Consider the following 21,359-nt stretch of genomic DNA (forward strand, 5'->3'; position numbering starts at 1 on the left):
GATTCTGTCACCTCGTTTTCTGATTGGCTAAGCGTCACATTCAACAGGATGTGTTCTGGTTTCTCCTCTGGGAACTCCACACACACTGTGATATCGGGCCAGGACAATCTCACATGTTTAATACCCCCAATTATAAATTAATTTTAGAAACTTCACTTGTGGAATATTACAGTAATGCTTAATTTGTACAGAAAGATGTCAAAATGAATAATCCTTTGGTTTAGTTGGGGTTTATTGTCTTCTTTCTTGAACTCACACACAGATATGAGCTCATTTCTTTGCTTTTTGACATTTCAGATAATCCCTGTTTATCACAGGAATGGTTTAAGCAGTCCTCATCTGGATGCAGCACAGGAATGCATAAATGGTACGTTTCTAAACAACGGAAGGCTTTCATTATAGGCCCAGGAAGTGTGCCGCCAGCAGCGTGCCTGTGTGAGCGCTATACTTATCCCCCGGTGGCCGGCAGCGTCAGCGGTGGAACAGCGGTGACAGTTCCACCGTAGAGGCTAAAGATGAAGGTATGCTTCCAGTTGTAGAGCTGCCAAGAGGAGCACTCAGAACACAAACACATACTCAGCCCACAGCAAGCAGCTGAAGACTCTGCCCGGAGACACGGAGGAACGAGATGCTCATGAAACATGCATGGTGTGAACTGCAGCTCCGGGTTTCATCGGGTACTGTGTTCCACGGACTGAACGCTGACAGATCATGGCCTGTCGCACGGCTAGACAATGAACAGAACCTGCTGCATTTTCCTTTAGGATTTGTGAAAAAAAAGTGTTTAACACTTTTAAAATAAAATGTTAGCTGCAAGAGTCAAAGTTTAGATGTAATTCGATCCACCCCAGATTATTAGGATGGATTTACAGCTTAAACAGGATGGTGATATAATAATAATAATAACAATTTTATTTATAAAGCGCCGTCGTTCAGCGTTGGTAGAGGTTATAAATGCGCAAAAAGCAAGAACTAATTCATAGAATACTAGAAGCTTGTTGATAAGTTTATATTAAAGCTGCACTGATCTGACAGTGATATCTGTATCGGTGGTGATATTGAAAAAAATTTGTATCAGCAACAATGACATAAGGGCAGATCTTTCTAGTCTAATTCTACGCTTTGTGCTCTGAGCAACGCCATGCTTTATTATTTATCTTACATTTTATTTTGAATTCCTAATTGCTCTTTTTGAATCATTTGAAAGAAGATTTGTATTACATGATTGACCAAGATAGTCAACCTGTTGTTTTTGTCAGATTCAGTTTCTTATTTATTTATTTTACATTGTCTCTTCTACTCCTAATTGCATTTACTGGACAAACTGAAGTTGTGTTGTTTTGTAAAGCTGTTTGTGTATTTAAGTGTGCTGTACTGTTGAGTTATCAAATAAATGTGTAATTCAGTATATTTAAGTCTGTGTTTAAAAAAAAGACACATTTTAAGTCAATAAGGCTGGTTTTCTTCATTGCTATCGGCCGTTACTAAACCTCAGGTGTCGGTTTTGGAAGTGAAAAAAGTGGATCGATGCATCCTTAGTTTATATGAAATCAAATATATTGGCAGAACTTTCTGAATCACAAACCTTTGAGTTGATTTTGGACTGCCTTGTACAACCAAACCCCAGCCATACAGGACCAGCTCAAATCAGAGCTGTATAGGCGAGGAGGTTATTAGAGGTAGGCTGATGTACTGGACAGCCACTAAATCAGGCTCATATTTGCATTCTCTGAAATACGGGGACAGTCCTGATAGTCCTCCACTGAGGAATGTCAGAGAGCAGCACAGAGTGCCGACAGTAAAAGTGTGAAACATGTGACACTACAGCCAGCTGCCAGTCAAACAGATGCAGGAAGAACCCACAGGGTGGGGGCCCAGTCTGTGTGGGCTGCAGCTGGCAAACCTTCAATTCGATGCAGTCAATCAAATAGTCTCCAGATGTTATCATCTGAATGGAGAAACCTCGTATAGGCAGGCTGTACGACCTGGGAAAACAGATATCAGGACAAAACCCTGGCTTGTGTTCAGGGAGATCACTTCAGCATAGCAGTAAATGCCCATCATACACACAGAAATGAGCTGTGCAACAATAAATCAGCCTAAATTCTTGCTTTTTGGGAGGCTGGCGATTGGTCGATACTTTCACGTAGAACCGATCTGTTCTCTTTGGCTCTACCATGAGAGAGGACTGATTGACGGACCTGCCCACCAGGTCTGCTTTTAACAACAGTCACTCCACTTTTGCCATCTTAGTTCTTTTGTGACTGTGTTTAGCAACTTTCCCGGCCAAAAAAGTTGCTAATTATAGCAAAAGAAAAAAGCAAGAAAGATTAGTAACTGGCCAGAAAACTGCAATCAGTGCACTGCTTGTAGAAACAGGGAAACTTCGGTTCCAAAGTTAAGAAGAAGATAGCAGAAGGAAAATGACCAAATGAAAACACAAAATAACAGTAATCGTCATGGAGAATAAGAAATTGGTTGCCCTGAATTGTAAGTATCGGTACTAGTCATCTACTAGAACCTGTCCAATGATCAGAAGACCCAAATGCTTGAAATGAAAATTAATTTTGCTTTAACATGCAAGAGAAGAGCTAAAGTATTAACACCCCTCAAATTTTTCCAGACTTGATCAGAAAAAGGTCAGATTTGTGGACAAGCTGTAGCTGTCATCTCCCACCTGAGCAGCGGATCTCAGCAGCTCCTCTATAGCTACCAGGTGCCTTTTGGCTGATTCTTTGTTTAATGCTCTCCATCCTCAGTCCGTTTCCACGTGATGGACTGAACAGAAGTCTGTTTGGGGCATTGTTTTATACCCTGACCTGTCTGCTGGTTCAGGATGCAGGTTGTTCTCTCATGTTCTCTAAGAAACACAACAGCTGCATCTATGCTGAGGTTAAATTGCCCCTTGCTGGGATTCTGCTTCCTAAGAAGGTGATCTGTGTAGGCAGTTAGTTGAACTAGGGTTTATTTAGGGACAAAAGGAGAAAAGCAGCAGGATACATGCCAAATATCAGGGATTTTTATTTAGCGAAAAAAAAAATGTAAGTGAAGTTTGAGGCGGTAACACAACAACTTGTGAAAAACTCACAATACAGTAAGTATCTGTATATAGATACAGATACTTTTGCAGGGAAGCATAAGCACAAGACGTGTTACCTGGACACAAAGCGTAGCTCCCGGTGCCAACACCTCCTCCACGAGGAATCATGCTCTTCATCCTGAAGGCCTCCTCAGGGTGGTTGAAGCGGAAGAAGGCCGACTGTCCAAAACACAGCATACAGCCTGCAAGGGAAAACACAAGAAAATCACATTTATAGTGTTGCAATGGGACACTGAATATTGGAAACCACACTGTAAAAACACAAAATCTTACAAAGTGTTTTTGTATAGTTTCTAGTGCAAATATCTAAGTACAGTTTAAGTAAAAAGAAACTGGCTTGCAAGTAAATTCTTGTTAAGCCTGTCATGATAACACAATTGCTGGACAATAAATTTCCCCAGAAGTTATTGTGGTAAACAATAATATTGTTTTGAGACAATTTCAATTTATATTATGGTAATGGCATAATGCAAATTCACCCTCTCATATATCAATAAACTTTAAATTCTAATGAACATTTAACACTGGAACTGGAAAACATTTTAAATGTTCAAAATGAATAAACCAAAACAACAGAAAGAACAAAATTATTTTATTTATTTATTCCTCATTAATTAAGTTGGAATTACAGCTACGCGTCTGCTTATCTTAGATGTAAATTACATTTTCAGCTAAATGATATGCTAAGAGCTAAATTTAGGCTGATTAGCTTAAATTATCTTTAAAGCAGTAAACTGAGGTTAAAAGCTGAGCTAGCCACCTTTTCCTCCTGTGACCTCGTTCAAACACGTCATTTGTTTTACTTTGCTTTCTAATCTATTGGAGCAGAGATTAAACAAACAAGATAAAACTTGTAGTCTCTCTGGTGGCTCAGGGAGCTTTGAATATTGTCCATTAGCTGTTTCCTGCTTCCTGTCTCGTAGATAAGCTAGCTACCAGTGGTGGAAGAAGAGCCATAATGTTTTAATCGAAGTTAAAGTCCTAATCAAGAGCAACACAATAGGTGTAAAAGTCCTACATTTATAATAAAAAGAAAAAAACAGCAAATATATAAACTCTCCCTCAAGGTAAAGATAGTTTTAACACTCGTCATGTGATTTTGTCCAAGTGATTTCATGATGGTAAGCTCCATCATTTTGTCCAAGCTCCATCATTTTTCTAATTATTCTGCTGGATTCTTCTGAGATATTTGACTTTTTTCTTACATAATACAATTTCTCACCCAGGAGGGCTCAGTTATTGTCTAGTATAATATCAGTCAATAATATATCAGTCAAAAACACAAACAACTTAAAAGAATTATTCATGACTAAATATCTACACTGTGCAAACATTAGCATTCGTTAGAATTGTTGCTTTTCTGATTTGAGAAGCATATATTTTTCCCCATACATGATGCTGTTGCTCCTTCAGTGACAAACATCCTATGTGTGCAAAGCAGCGTTTTCACAGATCCTTCCTCTCAGCAGCTATTAGACTTTAAAACCATCACTGTTCCTAATCAACCTATATATCCCTGCAATTATCTGTAGTTTTTTTTATTTAAATTCTAACAAATAGACTGTTTTGTTTTGAACAAATATGCACACACATTTTGTACATTCTTTACCGTATCAATTGCACATTTCTTTTAAACAAACTATGCTGTCTTGATTTATTTTTTATAAGGTTTTATTGGCTCTAGTGGCCTTTATTTGATAGTTAATTGACAGGAAAGTGGGTCATGAGAGAAGGGGGAAGACATGCGGCAAAGGTTGCCAGGCCAGGAATCAAACCTGCGACAGCTGCATCGAGGACTAAGGCCTCCACATGTGGGTTGTGCTTAACTCCTGTGCCACCACAGCACAACCCGACTTCACAGTATTTTTGTCCTCATGTTGTAAATTTGCTCTTATTGTATAGATGTTTATTCTGTTCTTCTTTTCATTTCTATTCTGTTCTGTTCTAGTAGCATCTAAATCTTGCTTATACATTTAAAAAAATTACATTATTTTTATTTTAACTGTGTTGAATTTTTAGCTTTGTAGATTTTACAAATAAAACTGATACCATCCCAAACCAGTCTTTCCTCTAAAATAAGGAAATCTGAAGTTTTTTTCTTAAACAAAAACATTTGTTTCCATTTTAACTGATTCATAAATGAAATGCAGTATTTTTGGGAAGCTGGAGGCTGCATCAGAAATGTCTTTTTTTTCTTCTAAGAATAAAAAGCTCTTCAATTGAAGCTGCTCTTTGGTGAAATGAGATCCCACAGGTTTACACAGTGAATAATCTGATCTACCTCACCCTCATATCCTACAGGAAACACATCAAATTATGGAGATAAGACTCTAAATACAGTTTGTTGGACATTAAAGCCTGGAATAAACAAAGCAATGACAGAGTAAGATCATCATGACGGGTTTCATAGGTTACTACATCTTGTCGGTGCCTCACATCAGCTACTAAAGTAACCCCAAATGCCTAAATAGCCTGGATATATGAGACCAAACAGGAAAATCCCACCTCTAGCAACTGATTGGGCTCATTCTCACCGAGTTGCCATGGTAATATCCGTCCCATCCACTTTCTCTCTGGTTTCAAATGTCAGAGCGTGTCAAGCGTCCAACTAATCCAGCCCTCTCACGTGCCATGAGGTCAGTAACAGATAAGCAAACAATTGTTTATAGCTCTCTCAATATAGCACCATTGTGTCACACTGGGACTGCAGGGGGAAACGTCTGCAGAGACGGGGCAGGGGGCAGATAAGATCCCTTCCTGTCGTCAGGCCAGGGGTAGGGATGGGAACCTTCTCCATCACACAGAGAGGCTATGATGGTTTACAACACAGACAACAGGCCTCTGCTGTGAGCCAGACACACAGTGACAGCCTGGGAAGAGGACATCTGACATTAGGCGTGCGTGCGTCGGGTTGTAATGGTTGATGGAAAACAGGTTTTTGTTCTGCTGCTTCAGGTTTTAGCAGGATGAGATATGAGAGCAGATAAAATAGACCTGCCTTAGTAATCAACACAGTAAATGGCCAATATTAGGGATGAACTGATCCACTTTTTTCACTTCCAATACGATACCGATATCTGAGGGTATCTGAGGGTATCTGAGTGTATCGGAACCAATACGGAAAGCCAGAGCTGAATTGACTTAAAATGTTTCTGTTTTATAAAACAAAAACAGACCGAATAACAAATTTATTTCCTAACTTTGCACCAGTACAGTACATCAAAATATATCAACAGCTTCACAAGCTTGGTCAAATATGTAAAAACAAACCAACTTTAATTTGTTTAGTGCAACTATTTTTGTATATAGGTTTGGTTTTGGTCAAACATGTTCAAAATAAACTGCAACAAACCTGTCAAATGGTTCAGAAAGTGCAATTAGGAATTCTAAATATAACATCCATCCATCCATCCATCCATCCATCCATCCATCCATCCATCCATCCATCCATCCATCCATCCATCCATCCATCCATCCATCCATCCATCCATCCATCCATCCATCCATCCATCCATCCATCCATCTCACTCCCTTAGTGGGGTCATGAGGGGTCATGGTGCTTATCTCCAGCATCAACAGGTGAGAGGCGGGGTCACCCTGGACAGGTCACCAGTCCATCACAGTCTAAATATAATGTAAAATAAATAATAAAGCATGATGTCACTCAGAGTACAAAGCATATAATTGGATTAAGTAGATCTCCCATTATGGATTGGGCACATTGTCACTTATACTCGATCTGGAATTGTTTTTCCAGTATCATGATTAATACAGGTATTTATTTCGGATCGGTGCATGTCTAGTCAATATTGTATGTCGTATGATGGATATTCTTGACACGGAACTGATTCTCCGATACAGAAACGCTGCCCGTCTAACAGACATGATTTTTGTACTGTGGTAGGAAGACAGAGTACCCAGAGAGAACCCATGCATGGGAAGAACATGCAAAGTCCACACAGAGAGACCCCAGGCTGGGATTTGAACCACAGACCTTCTTCCTGCAGGGAATCAATGCTGCCATCTGCATCATGGCAGATTAAAAATACCCAAAGTTGCTTTCTAAAGAAACCAGCAAATTTCTCCCAATATTCCTGCAGTCAACTCCTCTATGCTGAGCAAACACAGGATGACACAAGTACTTTGTGATCCATGGAAAAGCTTGCAGTGATAAGTGGTTCCAGTGTCAGAGATTCAATTCCTGACAGGTGGTTACAGCCCTGGGTCAGATCCACACCTACATGTACTTCTTAAACCTTTTGCTTTTTCTGTGTGTTTTTGCAAGTTGTCTGTCTTTTTTTGTTGTTGTTGTTTTTGTCAGTGATTGTGTCAATTTCTTTCTCGCTCCTACTGGATGTTTTTTACAGTCAATAAGCCAACAAACTGCTTCCTGTTTACGTTCACTGTAGATTCCAGTGCCTGTTTGTCTGTGTTAAAAGACGGAGCCGTAAAAAGCCTTTAAGCTCAGAGCAATAAAGTGGAAGTAAATGTTATGTAAAGGTTAAATCCCACATGCCTGAAGTATATGAGCAGTGTAAAGGGAAAACTTTTTCATATTTGCATTAGCACTGCTGTCTTTAAGCAGTAAATATGAAATGGATAAGAATCTGTTCCAGAAGATTTCCATCGTTTCAGTGAACATTTTCCACTGATCAGTTTTTTCCTGATGATTTGAGGCCAAGAACGAGTAAAAACCAAGAACGTGCTGAATGGATGATTTAAAAGCGGTCATTAACACTTTGATCCTGTGGTATTTAGAGCCACGTCAGCTCCCCACACCACGGACTCCCAACACTCATCTAAATCCTTCATCTAACTCCCGCTTTCTTCAGGACTTTGCCAGCAGCGCTTCCCTCTCCCTCTACTTCTGACTCACGGTACACATGCCAACCCCCTGACTTGACCCAACATGATCTTTCAGAGGAGATAAATTCAAATCAAAAAATCACATTTAAAGGGATATAGCCTGGAGCAACACATATCAGGTGCTTTAATCATGACAGACCATTGTTCAGTCGGAGCTGGAGGGAGTCGCTGATGATGCTGTGGCATAACTCACATAATTCACCCAACAGTTGGTTCTAGAGAACAACTAACTTCTCCAGTGACTATCTCTCCTGTGAAGTATTATAGTCAACACTGGACTATCATCAGAATCGAAGGAAAATATATTTCCTGAACTGAGTATCAATTTTTGACTAGTGGTTAATAAAATAATAATAATAATAATAATAATAATAATAATAATAATAATAATAATAATTTACTGAGCATGGAGCAAATGGAAAAACAGAACTTGGTAAAAAAAAAATTGCAGCCAAACAATATTGTCATTATTAGGATTTCTTGTGCACAAAACTGGTAGCATTAAATTTAAATCACAAAATTTTTATTTTTTTCTAAGAAGTAAAGAATCAGAAATTGAATCTGATTTTTTCTCTCTCTCTTACCAGCAACTCTATGAGGCATACTTCTGATTATCCTGAGGAAACTTAAAACAAAGACACACCGATGGACGGTGAAGGAAAGACGCAACAAACTATTTTTTCCGTCATGTTCTTGATGACACTGGAGAAGCTCTTAGAATGTTTTGGTTCTACTGTAAAGAGGCACTGAGGGTAGGTTTGTGTAAGAGGTAAAAAGATCCAGGAAAACACACAACAGCAAGTAATAATTATCATCATGACTAACCATGTATAACAAAGGCAGAGCATGTATCAGTGTGATTGAGCTGTGTGTGTGTGAGCATCTAAACCAGGGGTGTCCAAAGTTAGTCCTCAACAGATGGTGCTGCATGGTTTAGTTCTTTCCCTGATTCACCACACCTGAAACAAATGACGGTTTATTATTGTGCCTCTGCAAAACTGTGACATACTGATTAGGTAGCTGGTCTATTTGAATCCACTGTGTTGGAGCAGAGACTCATGCAGGACAGCCGGCAATGAGGACTGGAGCTGGACATCTATGCACTGCACAGGATGCAGCAGGCTGATAAGGGAAGACATTTCTCATCTTACAGGCAGTAGACACACATTCACTGACCCCTCTGCTGCCCACATGGCATCCTGACCTCAGCAATGTCAGGCCGAGTGTGTGTGTGGTAACTGATTGTGGACACAAGGCCAAGAAGAGCTCCCGATAACTCAGCAAAACAGACAGAGCACATGGTCTTTGAGAGGCACTGCCAAACTACAACGTAACACAATCTACTATGTACCGCTTGTCCTACTCTAAAACTGTAGTTTGAGCCACTAAATAAAAAAATTTGTGAAATTACCTAACATCAGCCAAATGTTCCTGTACAAAGAGCAGACAGAACAGAATATTCTGCACAATAAGGATTAACTACAAAACAAAAGAAACTCCTGTGTAGGCCTGTCGCGATAAACGATAAATCAATTAATCACATGATAAATTAAACATATCGACCTCATTTTAATTATCGGCTTTATCGTCTCTTCCTGCCTTTTTTCTTCCTCTTGATGACACTGAATGAAAAAAGACTCACTCTCCACTGACCCTCCCTTCCTTATTTCCTTATTTCCTTAGTGTAATGTCCAGGTAATGTCCGACACAAGTTGTCGCCCATTTTCAAAACCTGAGAGACACATTGGCCGACAGAAATCCTAGGTATATCGGTTCAAACGGGTTCGTCATGCCATGTGGTGTCCAGCCACATGGGCACAAAATTATGGCTACAAGTCCAGTTAACTAATTTTAAAATCGGGCTTTAATCAATGCTTTACTAGAATCTACCGGTTATGCATGTGGCTAGAGTCAGCGTTAAGTTCTGACTGAATGAAAATCATTATAACCTATTTATGCCACGTTAATGAAGAACAGCTGAAAAATTACCAGGTTTATCAACTGCGGTAGCAATTTGGCTCCAACTCCTCCCCTTGTCATTTCTATATTCTTTCTCAAAATGTTGAATAAATATCCCAGATAGCACATGATGTTAAATCAACGTTGAAAAATAGTTAGAATCGTTGATCTTTGGTTGAAGTCGACAAAGGACGGTGGATCAACCATCAAACAACCATCCAATCAAACCGTTGAAACTGTGACATTGAATCAACATTGTTTTGTGGTTGAAATCTGATCACTGAAATGCCGAAGTCTGATTAATGGTTGATTTTTGGTTGAAGACGACAAATGACGGTGGATCAACCATCAAACAACCATCCACCTCCAGCCAAGTAACCAATGTTGAAACTGTGTCATTGAATCAATGTTGTTTTGTGGTTGAAATCTAATGACTGAAATGCTGATGTCTGATCAACATCTGATCAATATTGAATCAATGTCAGATGCACCCCTTCCCCTCCTCTCCTCCTCATCAGCGCTCTGGGTCAGTGTATTTTATTACTGAGTGGGGGTTATCACATTTAAATTAACCACTGTAGAGGATAGTGGGTGCTGATTCCTTTCTGTACATTTTCTTACTTTTTCATAACAATTCTCACTGACTGTGTGTGTGATATATTGACACAAAAACATCTACAACTTACTACAAGGAGTGGAGCGATCCACCCCCACCGTTTACATGAGTGGGATAGCCCAACCACACAGCTGCTTCGCTGTTGGCTTGTTGGAAAATATGTTAATTCAATGTTGAATTATCATCACAAAGGTTGCATGTTTGGTTCAGGTCGACAACTGATGGTGGATCAACTATAAAACAACCATTCAATTCTAGCCAATTAACTAATGTTGAAACTGTGTCATTGAATCAATGTTGTTTTGTGGTTGACATCAAATAAATGAAATGCCAACGTCGAATCCAGTGTGTTTCAGCACTGGTCCTCCAGGCCCTACAAGTTTTAGGCATTTCCCTAATTCAACACACATGATATTAATTGACGTCTGATTAACGGGGTTTTGCTGAACTGAAAAAACACAGGTCAGTTTGATTGACGTCAAGGTTTGGGGAAGAACTACCCAGATAGCACACGATGTTAATTTAATGTTGAATTATGATCACAAAGGCTGCATGTATGGTTCAGGTCAACGACAGAAGCTGGATCAACCATCAAACAACCATTCAATTCTAGCCAATTAACATTCATTGATTGAAATGCCACATCAAATCCAGTGTTTTTCAGCACCGGCACCAGGCACACTGCCCTGCAAGTTTTAGTCATTTCCCTAATTCAGCACACATGATTTTAATTAACATTTGATTAACAAGGTTTTGCTGAACTGAAAGCATGCAGGTCAGTTTGCCTTGAGGATAAGGTTTGGGGAAAAACTAGTAATCAAAGTGTTCAGGTGTTTTTTGCACCCATCACCACCGCCTGCCATTCAAACGCCCAACCCCCTTCCCTCCACCCGTCAAAAACACACACACACCTCTTTTCCCCCCACCTGGGCCCATCTACCCCTCAATCGGGTGAAACAACTTTAATTTTAAGTGAGGGTTTTTCATTTTTCACATTTTATTTTTTAAAAGATTGTTTTGGCTAGTGGCCTTTATTTGATAGTTAATTGACAGGAAAGTGGGTAATGAGAGAAGGGCAGCAAAGGTTGCCAAGGTCAGGAATTGAACCTGTGACAGCTGTGTTGAGGACTGAGGCCTTGATTGTGGTTTGTGCTTAACCCCTGCGCCACCACAGCACAACCCCTTTTAGGTGAGGGTTAATCACGTTTTAACTTAAGCACTATGTGTTGACAACACTGAGTTGTGATTCCGTTCTGTACCCAGATTCACTAGCGGAACAAGTCAGCGTTGGGCCGGGGGGCGGGGCTAATTACCGGACCCCTAACGAATCACCAGGCCCCGTTTATCGCCTGCGCTACCAGAAACTGTTGAGCGAGGGGGGGGAGGTTGGTCTGCGTTTTTTATTTGATCTTTACCCAGGAAACACATCGGCTAAACCGTGAGTGAAACGGTCACTGGGACTGACTAGTATATATTCCATTGAGGGAAAGTAACTTTAACATTAAATAGACCTTTCTCAACAGGCGGTAGACTTTCTCAGTCTATAATCAGATATTTAAGCCCCCCCCCCCCTTAGCTCTGCGCCTGCCCAGATTGCACATGATGGCAATTCAACATTGAATTAACATCTTTTGCCAACAAGCCAACAGCAAAGTGGCTGTGTGTTTGGGACATCCCACTCATGTAAATAGCAGGGGTGGATCGCTCCACTCCTTGTAGTAAGTTGTAGATGTTTTTGTGTCAATATATCACACACAAATGGTCAGTAGGACTTTTTTATGAAAAAGAAAGAAAATGTACAGAAATGAATCTTCACCAACTATCCTTTACAGAGGTTAATTTAGAATGTAATACCCCCCACTCACTAATAAAATGCTCTGACCCAGAGCGCTGATGAGGAGGAGAGGAGGGGAAGGGGTGTGGCAAAACAGCTGACATTGATTCAACATTGATTCAACATTGATCAGACGTTGATCAGACATCAGCATTTCATTCATTAGATTTCAACCACAAAACAACATTGACTCAATGACACAGTTTCAACATTGGTTACTTGGCTGGAGGTGGATGGTTGTTTGATGGTTGATCAACCATCAGTTGTTGACCTCAACCAAAAATCAACCATTCTAACTATAATTCAACGTTTATTTACCGTTGTGTGCAATCTGGGCAGTTTGTTGCATCCCTCATCACCTCCTCATCTGCCCTTACTCCCTCCCAAACCTCCCCCACCCAGCCGCTCCTCCCAACCTTCCCCTCTTTATCCCCTCTCATCCCTTCTTCCCTCCCCCTCCTTGAGCTCTGGGTCAGAACATTTTATTACTAGGTGGGGGTTAATCATGTTTCAAATTAAGCACTACATGTTGAGAACAGTGGGTTGTGATTCCTTTCTGTACATTTTCTTACTTGTCTGTAAATATTACTGACTGCATAATGTGTTGACACAACATCTACAAGTCTCTACTAGGAGTTGTACAGTCCACCTCCCCAATTTTACACTTGTGGTTTGTCCCAACCAAACAGCCACTTTGCTGCTGGCTTGTTTGCATCCGGCTTCTGAATTGAATTCTCCGCTGAGCACTTTTATGGTAAGTTTTTCAATATTACTTTGATCTTAAATGTGTTTATTGAAAAATAAGGGCATTGTTTTGTGCCCATAGTAATCCTGGTTATTTTGGGGCAAAACGGATATTTTTAATAATTGAGGTCATGTCTCCTTTTGTATTATTTTCATCCTACCCACCACTCCAGGCCTAAGTATGAAATCCTGCGAGATTTTGTGGGATTTGAGTTTTTAAAATAGGGCGGGGCCTATTGTTTGGTCTGGGAGAGCATGTGGTGGACAAGGAAGTGTAAGGCTGGCTGGTCCAGGTGGGCTTTAAATTGTTGTGATAGTAATCACTTGTTTTTAACTTTTTTTTATGATATGCTTAGGGACGTGCTTAAATGAACCTCTGTACGAGAACAGCTGAGTTGGATGATTACATGACCGTCTGCAGCCATCAAGAAGTGCAGAAGGTTGTTAATCATCCACAGATTCAATCCAGGTGAGGCAGAAGGGAAACACTTAACATGTAAGGCAGGTGAAACACTGAACTAAACCTGCTAATGACTGATTCAGTCTGTTGATTCTTGGATTGGTAACTGGTTAAATTGAACTGGACTATTGTTACTTGTGTGGGATCTTTATTAGCATATAGACACTTTTTAAGGAATTTAATCAACTTGGAAATATTTGTAGTTGATGGAAGACTGAACCAGCTATTTGATGGAAGTTTATTCTGTATAAATTATAATTTTTCCAACTACACTATAAATCACCTTTTGTTCGATTTATTTGTCTCTGGTGTGTTAAATAAACCTGATCCTCCCTGAGTTTTATTGTTAGGTTTTCTGATAAACAGCCCTTTATTTTAAATATTGATTTTATATCAATATCATAAATCCTACACTATACTGCAGCTTGATGGGTAAATGCAGTTGTATATGTAAACATTAAGATAAATATTAATGAAAGATTAAGATATTAATTTAACAGTGAGTGTACATGGGGAACTATATGGTTTGTATTTGTTCTCAGACCTGTAACCAGTACACTGTTTAATCTTTCATTGTGTTTCAGAACTTTTCAAATGTTTATCATATTTCTAACTGGCACCTTCCTCACTTTTACTTTTTTCAGCTGTTGCTCTGCAGTTTGACCGAAAGCTGACTCTTGAGGACTGCAGCAAAATTGTCAAGAAGTGGCTTCATTATGCGCCAGAATGAGAGGAAGACATCGCAAGGAATCAAAGTGACGCCAACCAGAGTCAAACTGGGGTTACTGCAACTTGTACTGTTTCCCTACTTCATACAGTACAAAGCTCAACTTCATGGACTCTGTTCTTCTGTGGACAACATACTGTTGTTTTGACAGTCAAAAAGGAATCAAATATGTTTAAAGATCTGTCTCTCTTTTCTTAAATAAAATGTTAAATCAAACCCATGTTGTCATTTTTAAACTTTTGTACACAGTTTACGCATCATCTGCCAATAATACAGTGTTTAACACCAGTGAAGAAACTTTTAGTGGCATGTTATGATGTAGACCTATCAGATGTAAAATGTACATAAATCCTTAGCTTTCATTCAATATAAAAACAACCCAAATCTGCATGTACATCCACAGTCAAATGAGTGTTGAATCAACATTGATTCAATGTAGAATTAACACAAATCTGCATGCAGATCCACGTTCAGCTGATGGTTGAATGAACGTTGATTCCTAACTGATTCAATGTAGAATCAACACAGATATGCATGCAGATCCATAGTCAAATGAGTGTTGAATCAACATTGATTCAATGTAGAATCAACACAAATATGCATGCAGATCCACAGTCAAATTAGTGTTGAATCAACATTGATTCAATGTAGAATTAACACAAATCTGCATGCAGATCCACGTTCAGATGATGGTTGAATCACCATTGATTCCTAACTTATTCAATGTAGAATCAACACAAATATGCATGCAGATCCACAGTCAAATGAGTGTTGAATCAACATTGATTCAATGTAGAATCAACACAAATATGCATGCAGATCCACGTTCAGATGATGGTTGAATCACCATTGATTCCTAACTTATTCAATGTAGAATCAACACAAATATGCATGCAGATCCACAGTCAAATGAGTGTTGAATCAACATTGATTCAATGTAGAATCAACCGAAATCCGGATGCAGATCCACGTTCAGATGATGGCTGACTCAACATTGATATAATGTAGAATCAACATTGATTCATAACTGATTCAATGTACCATCAACACAAATATGCATACAAGTTGACATACAGATGATGGTTGAATCAACATTGATATAATGTCAGTTATGGTTGAAACCCTAACGTTGATTCAACATACAAGTCACCGACCACTTTCAATGTTGTTTCAATGTCAGCGTTCAACGTTGATTCAATGTTTCTGGCTGACATTGATTCAATGTTGTTTCAATCATTCTGTGCTATCTGGGTACAGATGAGTCTTCCCAATACATAATGAGACTTAACATACTGCCTAGTTATGTACAAAAGGTGTAGGGGCAACAGTCAACATTTTTGAGTAGTCATCAAAAAGCCCTAAAATGACTCCCAAAAGACTTTGTGATCAGAGTGAAAGCCATTGTGACCAAGATGTTAAAGATAGGAAATGCATTTTTTGTAGGTAATAATTTTTAACAAATATGAGATTAATCTATGTTCATTTGATTTTTGATCCTTTATATTTCACAGGTGTTTCAGTTATTTGGTGATTTTATTTCTAAAGGCATCCTAGTTTTGTTAATAATAGTAGAGTGTACTTACATAATTCCGTATATTTAACTCTGATTTAAGTACCATAGCCATTCCTTGAAACTTTGCAGCAATGTTGACATTTTGGGGAAAAACAAGTCATTAATATAGAGAGACTGACCTTTAAAGACGCTTTTTAAATTAAGGACACAGTCGAGAAGCAAACCTGAAATGATATTTCAATCTATCAGTCAGGTCTAAGTTGTTACTGGACTGCTGTTGAAAATATCCATCACCAACAGTCTCTGGATGCCAATTAGTGCTTGTCAGTTCAGCCATTACTACACCACACAAGGTCATGATGGATCTCCCTGCTGCAAGGAGACACGCCTCAGAGAGAAGGAATAAATCCCTGGTATAGATCAGAGATAAAGAGATGCTCTACAAGGTCCATGTATTACACTCAGTGGAGGGAGGGTGGAAAGTGTTGGACTCATAAATCATGCAGATTTTTATTAGGCAGAACCAGAACAGTTTAAACACAGGAACTGCTGTGCTTTATTTTCCAATTAAAGTACTGAAAGGTAATCTAACACAAGTCCTGGGAGTAAAGTTGTTGAGCAAGAAGGTCAGCATAATCAGCTGGGATTCTCTTAGCTTAAGACCATCCAATCATCTGTTCAACAACTTATGCATGCAGCGGTCATTGGCTGAGAGGCGAGGGACAGACAGACTCCAGGCCAGGATTCAAACCCAAAGTCCTTTTTGTCGTAAGGCGGGAGTGCTACCAAAAGTACAGTTACCATATCATAAAATCTTCTGGATAGAAAGGATCACATTCACAGCTCATTTCAATTAGTTGTTTACAGAAAGAGCATCTGTTTCTTGTCTCAAGCACCCGCCTCCACCCTAAAAGTCTGGGTTTCCCCGCCTTATCTCCAGGACCAAACAGACGTGTTGCAGACATGCCTGTAAACACAGAGCTGGGTGGGAACGGTTAATGAGACTAGAGATGCCAAAGCTTAACCACAAAGAGAAATTGGCCACTCCTGAAAACCACTTCAATTACTTATTTAGGCTGGAGGGCTGTTAACTGAGATGTTTGTGATGAGTTTGTTTAATCTGAAACACCTGTAGGTTGCTTACCAAGACCCTGACTATATCCTACAGAATGTTCAGATACATTAATGGTCTCCATTAAGCATTTGGATGATTTATGTTCTGTTGCAACTAAAATTCCAAGAAACACCATCACCATGGCAATGATCATCTTCCCTTGGGTTCTTATCTGCGTGAGCCCTCTGGTTCTGCTTGGCGCTTTGGTTGTATTGCTCAGTCAGACCAACAGGCAAACTGTCTTTCTGGAGCAAAAATTGGAAAAAGAAATGATTCAGTGGAGCAGCAGTGATCAGAGTGTCCAAGGAACATCCTTAATTTTTCCAAGATATGTTTGAACAAGACTGAATATCGGATGATTCCAGCACCTTCTGGTACAGGTGATATTTGCAGTTTCTTATCTTTGAAATTCTATGGAGTTAGAAATATATGGTTTCATCTGTTCAGTGAACGATTTCACTGATCGTTAAAATGGCAGACCCTGGTACTTGCTGGGGTTGGGCACTACAGCCACACGCAAATAACTGAAATCTGATGAGACATCCTCTAAAAATGCCTATAGTTGCCTATTTCAAAAGTTCAAACACCAAATGCAACTTAATATAGTCAATGTGGACAGTGTAGCTGAAGCTGACATCTGTAGTCTTCCTCATCACCGCTCTTGGGGGAACAACCTATCAATGCCAAGAAAACTAATCTTGCTTTTGGATTGGCTGCTTTGAAAACACAAGCCAATAGTGTGTCATGTAGGGTGTGCTGTGGTGGCGCAGGGGTTAAGCACAACCCATGTATGGAGGCCTTAGTCCTCAACGCAGCTGTCGCAGGTTTGATTCCCGGCCTGGCAACCTTTGCCACATGTCTTCCTCTTCTCTCATTACCAACTTTCCTATCAATTAACTATCAAATAAAGGCCACTAGAGCCAATAAAACCTTAAAAAAATAGTGTGTCATGTAGCATTGCACTTACAGCGCATACACACCAGCCCTGTTTGGTCCACTTAAATCAAACTCTACTTTATTTGCCTAGAAAGTCCGGTTGATTTAGGGAATTATGACCAACCAACCAAACTCTGATGCGACCCAAAAAAACGAATACTGGTCTGCCTAAAATCCTAGGTCACAGTTCAGTAGAAGTGAACTCTAGTGTGGTTTGAATGCACATGTGTATCCAAGCAGACCGGAGACCGCTCCAAAAGCAGAAAGCAAGCTACAGTGAAGGGCATTCTGGGAAATTCAACCAAAAATAGTGTAAGTCTAACACTAGTGGGATAAATGGTTTGTGGTTTTTTGCCAAAGACAAATGAGAAATCCTACAACTGCTGAAACTAAACTGAAATGCAGAAATTAAAACAAAAACAGCAAAAACTGAGGCCAAATACTAATTTACATCAATCAGTTTAAATCTTTAAAATAACTACACAAAACATGACTGGTCAGCACTAGAATTGGTTGTTAAGACCATAAAGAAAACCAGAAATTGTTAACCAAAAAATGCTTGAACAACACATGCTAACAATTTTCTTTACATTTATTTCAGTTAATTTATCTCAAGTGATCTTTTGTACCAATTATTTTTGTGTAGTTGAACTAATACATATTTCACTTAGAAAGGATTTCTTTAACAAATACCATAGAAGATGATGGGTTTGAATCAACCTAGTTTCAGTCTGAGGCCCTTATTCCGATCTTTGTGACTGTCAATAACACTTAATTCTTATTTCTTAAAACAACAAAATGCACCAAACTCTGTGCAATTTCAGCCTAAAATGAATGGTCTTCTCTTTTGCCAGCTGCTGTCACTGTTTTACTGGGCAGTACTAATGTATCAACACCACATGTGGCTTAACACGATGTTGGCGACAGTTATCTCTGATTCTACTTTTGTTCCCTCTTTCAGAGAACCCACTGACCCCCGAGCAAGCCTCTGAGTGTTCTTCCAAGAACCAGCGGTTCACTAAAATATGTCAGAACCGCGTCTCTCTGCAGCTGAGCTCAGCGAAACAGAAACTTAATACAGGTCCCAACACTTTCCACCAGTAACATGCGATATTTCAATCATAACTCCCAATGTGGTCGATTGAGAAAAAACTGCCGGTGATGTTACAGAGAGAAGAACGTAACGACCCGCGAGCTAATCAGTGAGATGCATCCTCTGGATGGTGTGACATTAAAAGGTTTCACTCTCAGGAAATGACCTTTTCCATGAGCAATTCACTGACTTCATCACAAAGAGTGCACTTTGATTATTACTACAGAGACAGCAACTTTCAGCTGCACTCTGAAGTGAGAAGGACACAAGATTCCCACCACCTTCTACAAGGACACCATGATCCTATTGTAAAATTTACTGGCTGGGACTCCAAAGTGGATTAATGATCAGTGTGATGCAGACAAAAATGCTCAGTGAGTCAATGCAGCAAAGTTAAGGTCAAAAGAGGAAGAGTCCTGGTATTCTGTTGGAAGCACTGGTGCTATATTTGTTTGAAGTTGTATTCAATTTTCCTGAATAAACCACCTTCCATCAACAAATTATTTAGATTCAACCAGTGATTACCTGCAAATGATACAACAGGCTAAATAAAACATCTAATTAAGTTTTTCTTGAAACATCAGGCTGGTACACATGAAACCAGTGAAGTAAATGGCATGTCAATGCTTAACATGTTGCAGCAGCACATACGCTGTCGTCAGCATCCACATTCCACAATTCAGGGCTTCCTGAAAAAGTAAGAAACTGAGTGGGTCTAATAGTATTTTGCAACAATCTGATGGTTGAATAACCTCCATATTTGTTGGTGAGCTCATATGTCTATTTAATCAATAATTTAGCAGAAAAAAGGCTTTTTGAATTGAAAATGTTTCTTTGGTCAATGTATGGTGTTTGATTAAAATTTGATTAATGTAAAAGCAACAAATATATTTTTTGCTGATCTTCTTGTTAGACAACTTAGCAGCAAAAATGCTAAGTTAATTAAGTATAACTAATAGGGGTGCTATGGTGGTGGAGGGGTTCAGCACAACCCACATAAGGAGTCCTTAGTCCTCAACGCGGCTGTCGCAGGTTTGATTCCCGGCCTGGTGACCTTTGCCGTGTGTCTTCTCTCTCTCTCATCACCTACATTCAAATAAATGCCACTAGAGCCAAAAAAAAAAAAATACAGATCCTGCAATTAACTCAAATAAATATTGTAATAGAGTGTCACCGTGAAAATCTTCAGAATGCTACAAATCAGGAATGATTTAATCCAACTCTGGCTAAATGCCACTGCTGACCAATGTGATCCCTTTAAACCTATTGGAGTATTTCTGTGGGACTTTTCAGGCCAACTGGTCTCAAAGCAACATCTTGCCATCAGGGTACACTGTGGCAATAAAAGGAGCAGTGGTTACAAACCCCATTAAAAAAACTGAAATCTGTAGACCAAATGCTCCATCAGCTGCCTAATAATATCTGCAACTTGGGCTTTTATTTTCCCTTTTCCCTACACTGGTATTACCACATTAGCTTTTTCCACTGTGTCGGCTTAGTCTGAGGTATATCTGCCTAGAAGATTGGATCGGAGGACAGCGAGTCGGTCAGAGCCAGAACGCTTCACGTTCTGCCAGGATCACACAGTACATTCTAAACAACACCAAACGAGTCCACGACAGTCAACAAACACCAAGACCTGCTGCTCTTTTATTAGCATAGCATTTAATTTCAACTAGTGGTGAATGAGGCTGAAACAATGAATAGAAAGATTCTGATTACAAAAAAGATCTCCAAGCAAAGTAACGGACCCATCAAACATGGCAACATGCAAATCTGTTTGTTTACGGCACCACAAAAATGAGAATATATCATAATGGGCTTTAAACGAAGGTTTGACCACTAAAAGACCAACAAGCGATTGGAAAAGGGTAAGACCAATGGCCATCTGCATCCTGTTTCTCAGTTTCTAAGGAAAGCAACTGGTTTCTGGTGTCAGCAGACACTGGCGAGTCAGGTCCCCCAGTTAATCAATGACTCCCTTCCAGGGAACACAGGCACACCACAGGAAGATATGTTGCTGCTCTGACGGCAACAAACACACTCAGCAGAAACTTACGTTTCCATCAGTGGGGAAAAATGGCCCGAAAAAAAAAGGTTGGTTGGAAAAAGTGATGATATATCAGAATACATTTGATGCCAGCAGATACCACAAGATGCTCCTAGGCAGCAGCTACACACGCGCGCGCACACACACACACACACGAATGTTTGTGTTGCTATCTTTGTGGGGACTTTCCATTGACTTCCATTCATTTCTACAGCCTAAACCTTACCTTTACCCTTTTCCTAACCCTAACCATCACATACCTAACCAAAACTAAATTCATACCTTAGCCCTAAATCTGACCCCTGACCCAAAAACAGGGTTTCCTGACATATACGTAGTATATGTCA

The 21,359-nt window shown here is 39.6% G+C and overlaps 1 protein-coding gene and 1 long non-coding RNA gene across 7 annotated transcripts in view; one reads left to right on the forward strand and one right to left on the reverse strand.

Annotated features, from left to right (window-relative positions):
• phldb1b (pleckstrin homology-like domain, family B, member 1b) overlaps window positions 1–21,359 on the reverse strand; it is a 130,109-nt gene that overhangs the window by 61,697 nt on the left and 47,053 nt on the right. For all 6 annotated transcript variants that reach the window (XM_088011464.1, XM_088011460.1, XM_088011461.1 and 3 more), the window contains one exon: window positions 3,157–3,282. In XM_088011464.1, coding sequence (XP_087867590.1) covers window positions 3,157–3,282 — 126 coding nt within the window. The remainder of the gene's footprint in view (window positions 1–3,156; window positions 3,283–21,359) is intronic.
• Window positions 13,077–14,409, forward strand: LOC148155665 (uncharacterized). Its single transcript, XR_015765141.1, has 3 exons — window positions 13,077–13,129; window positions 13,476–13,588; window positions 14,224–14,409. It is a non-coding gene; the product is annotated as an uncharacterized LOC148155665 (long non-coding RNA).

The sequence above is a fragment of the Poecilia mexicana genome, unplaced genomic scaffold (assembly GCF_051168715.1).
Source record: "Poecilia mexicana isolate PSO_F unplaced genomic scaffold, ASM5116871v1 scaffold_13, whole genome shotgun sequence".
NCBI lineage: Eukaryota > Metazoa > Chordata > Actinopteri > Cyprinodontiformes > Poeciliidae > Poecilia > Poecilia mexicana.